Below are 3,772 nucleotides of genomic sequence, written 5' to 3'. Positions count from 1 at the left end.
TGAGATGACAGCCTTTGTTCCTAATGTGGAGTCTAGGTACTCTCCTGCCATTCTGGGGCAATTTGAATTCAAATTTATAGGCTTAGAAAACGTTTAAACCATTATTACACCTGTAAAGAACTGGATCTGCGTTCAATTCAGTAATTATTATCTCTCCATTAAGGTTGGAAAATGAAACCTTTCTCAACTAGACCTTTACACATGTAAAGTACTCAGGCACTCACGTTTTCTTTTTCTTTTTTCCATTGCACAAATTGCTTGAGTTCTAAAGAAGAATCCACTTTACTGTAAGGTAGCTCCCAGCTTCATTAAGAAAAAAAATGCATAATCAGAAAACCATTAACAGCTTGATTTGAATGAGAGCTCTTTTAAAAATATCTATTAAAATTGGAAAAATTTTAAAGATGTAAAATTGAATAATAGGTTGGTTGTAGTGAAACAAGATGGATATTTTATATAAAACATGTATTTTAAAGGTGGGGATCTGCCTTTGAAAAAGCATCAAATATGCTTTCTTGAACAAGAGAGAAACAAGGGAAATGCTGCCTAGTGGCAACTGTCCAGTGGACCTGAGCCATGGTCTGTTGTAAAGTCCTACCATCTTGAGTACTCAAGAAAAACAAAAGGTTGAAAAGTATGAAACAAAACTAGGCATGATATTTTCGGAAAGGTTTTATTTTCATGGTTTTCTTCTGTTAAAATACATCGATAAATAAACTCTATTATTCCAAATCATAGAGGAACATTACATAATTAATACAAAACAAAGCATCATGTCTCACAAGGAAGACATAAAATATCCAAAGGATAATTAGAACATTGTAGTTTTTATAGCTTCAACATCAGAAATCTTGACAGTTTTGATAAATAACAACTGACATTCTTCTAAACAGTTACAAAAATAGATGGGACATACATGCATTTATCTTAACAGTGATCTGACTATTGGCTTGGATCCCCACTATTTATTTTTAGCTGCTATCACAATGTCTGGCATGATGTGATCTCTTTCCCACCATTTAATTAATGGAGAACATGTAAAATCCATCATCGTCAAGTTAGATGACAGTAAAAACTGAACTTTGGTTTAACACAAAAATACCTTTCAAAATGACAGTACAGTGAATTACCAAATACATTCATATTTTTCAATATCAGAAAGAACCTTAATAGACAAGCTTTGAAAAATACATACATACATACATATATCAATAATTAGAAGTACCTTCATAAGAAGCAGTTAAACACATTAAACACAGTCCAAGTGCGCCCAGGAGCTAATTGTTTTTCTTCTTTCACTTTGATTCCTCTAAGAATAGACTCCTTTAGGAATTGTAGCGGATATGCTTTCTCCTTCTCTCTAGGTCCGTTAGCGTTGCCACTGTGATGAAAAAATGCTGTTAGTAGGTACTCAGGAAACTGATCCCACCGACCATTTTTCCCACCTTAGATCCTTACCTTCTAGGGTTTTTCAAACGTGATCGTTCCTCCTAGCCCACACTAAGTGGTTATTACTTGTAGGAAAGTTGTTCTGTGTAGCCAAATAAAGCCCCAGGCTCTGGGATGCTATTTAACTAGAAATAGTGGACCTGTGGTCATAACTGTATTATTTGCTTCAAAAAGTGAAACAAGGGTTATAAATAGGTTAAAAATCTACATGCATGACTTCACCTAAGGTTCACAGCAAACGTTTTGAAGTAGCTATTATTGTTTTCAGATTTTGTTAAGACTCAGGATACTGACAGGTACAGCCCAGACATGAACGACTCATGAGGGTCTGACTGGAAAGTCTCTACTTTTCACCAGGGAGAGTTAAGAGTCCCACTGTGCCCCCAAATCAGGGGGGTTCACTTTTCAGGTCTGATGCCCATGAGGGAGTGAGACAAACATCCTGAAATAGGTAGGAGGCATTTTAGCATCATTAGCCAAATTCACATAATCTTAGAGAAAGGCACATTTATCCTCACTTATTTCAGTAGGGGTTAGGCCCGGGAATGGAGGGCACTGAAGTACTGAAATATCCTCTGGCACCAGAGCAGATTAATAACCTTAATGGCAACTTTAACTGTGAAAATAATAATCACATTTCTAGTCCTTCAACTAACCCCCGGGTTTCCCTTATTTTATTTTTTGGGGCCAGATGCCTGTGTACATGCAAACTCACCTGTTCAGCGTCTTTTGGATGATTTTCTGAACCATGGGTGCTGTGAGGTTGAGACACACTTTCTGCCCATTCTTGAGTGCGGCTCTGCAGAGGGAAGGGAATCTCGTGAGGCAGGAGGTCGGGCTGGGGACAGGGTTGGGGCAGCAGGAGGGTCTGGGACGCGGGCGGTGGCAGCGGTAGCGCAGCGCCGGACTTACATGACTTCGGTTTGGGCGCAGTGGGGTCCAGGGAACTTCACGTTCACACTTCGGATGTTCTTGGGGTGAATTCCCTGCAAGGTCTGCAAGCACTGGCAGCGCAGTTCAGTGACCACGGGTGCTCCTACGGAAGAAGAGACTCGCTGGCTGAGCGGGACTGTTGGCGCGGGGCGTCACCCCAGCTGTGTCTCGCCCCGGGGACCCTAGGGCGCCGGGACCCACCTGCCGCGCGCCGGCAGGTGGCCACCAGGAGCACGAACAGCAGCAGCGCCACCCGCAGGAGCCGGGGAGGGCCGGGGGCAGCGTGGGGTGCGGCGCAGGCCATCAGGCTCAGAAGGCTGGTCGGGCGGCGGTGCGAGGAGCAGGGGAACTGACAGGGAGGTGCCTGCAGCCCAGGCTCTGTGGCTGCGCGAGATCGGTGAACCGTTTTAATGCATGGTTGGTGCTGAAAAGTCTGGAACCCCTGGGTCAGGGAAATTCTCGGAGCTCCAGGTCGATCCCGAGTACGCAAGAAAAGGGCTGGCCCTGCCCCCTGGGTGGCGGGTGGTGGGCGGTGGCTGGTTACCCACTGGTGCCGCCTCCCCGGTTCGCCTTCCAGAGTAACTCCTGTGGACTGTGGGATATTCGCTTCTGCTCCAAATCCCTGGAAGGGCATTGAGTCCACCTCGCTGGAAATACCGCCTGCGGGGAAGGACCCTGGACAGGGAGGAGAGTAAGAGCTGGGACGGATCCCTGAGAACCACAACAAGGGAGTCACGAACTCTTTAGAAGACAGTGATAACTACTTAGTTAATAGGGTTGGGATGCGGGATTTAAGAGAAATTAAGGAGGGCCTAGAAGGCTAGATTTTGTTTGGCTAGCTATCTTCTAGATATCGTATTCTCTATCTAATTAACCTTTCTCTGTATTCAGTCTCTGCTTTTCGGTTTAGCATATTTCACATATATCTGAAATCAATGCTCCCTGTAAAAATACAGCAGCCATCATGTCAGATTCCAGAGAAGAATGTTCTGCTTGTTCCTTGTGTTGCATATTCTCTAATCACACATGGAATATCTTGTTTACGTTTTCCATTTGGTGGCAACAGATTATCAGTCAAAAGTCGAATTCAGTGTTAGTTTCAGTGGAAGCCCAGGCTGTAACATGACCTCTTTTTTTCCTATCCTGCATAACTTCCTTCTTCCCTCTGAAATATTGGGACTTCCAAAAGTTCCTAGAGATCTCCTTCTCCCCCTACCAGAGGTTCAGATTTGATATATGACATAATGGAATTGGCTATCACTCTGAAGCTGGGCACTGGCTGTCACTCCCATATGTCACAGATTTGATCTATGACATGAAGGACTTGCTGGGTCCCGCAGTCTCATGGACTATTTCTGGTTCTCTGACTTTGGACGGCACAGCACATGAC

At 44.0% G+C, this 3,772-nt stretch overlaps 1 protein-coding gene across 1 annotated transcript; it reads right to left on the bottom strand.

Annotated features, from left to right (window-relative positions):
- Positions 1-1,227: 1,227 nt before the first annotated feature.
- LOC112625248 (growth-regulated alpha protein-like) lies at positions 1,228-2,686 on the bottom strand. The gene is made up of 4 exons (XM_025386481.1): positions 2,584-2,686; positions 2,362-2,485; positions 2,165-2,248; positions 1,228-1,381 (listed from the first exon to the last, which is right to left on the bottom strand). The coding sequence occupies exons 1-4, from the start codon at positions 2,684-2,686 to the stop codon at positions 1,228-1,230; spliced, it is 465 nt and encodes a 154-aa protein (XP_025242266.1).
- Between the last annotated feature and the right edge of the window lie 1,086 nt (positions 2,687-3,772).

This window comes from Theropithecus gelada, chromosome 5 (assembly GCF_003255815.1).
Source record: "Theropithecus gelada isolate Dixy chromosome 5, Tgel_1.0, whole genome shotgun sequence".
Classification (NCBI taxonomy): domain Eukaryota; kingdom Metazoa; phylum Chordata; class Mammalia; order Primates; family Cercopithecidae; genus Theropithecus; species Theropithecus gelada.
This window is presented reverse-complemented; position numbering and strand designations above follow the sequence as displayed.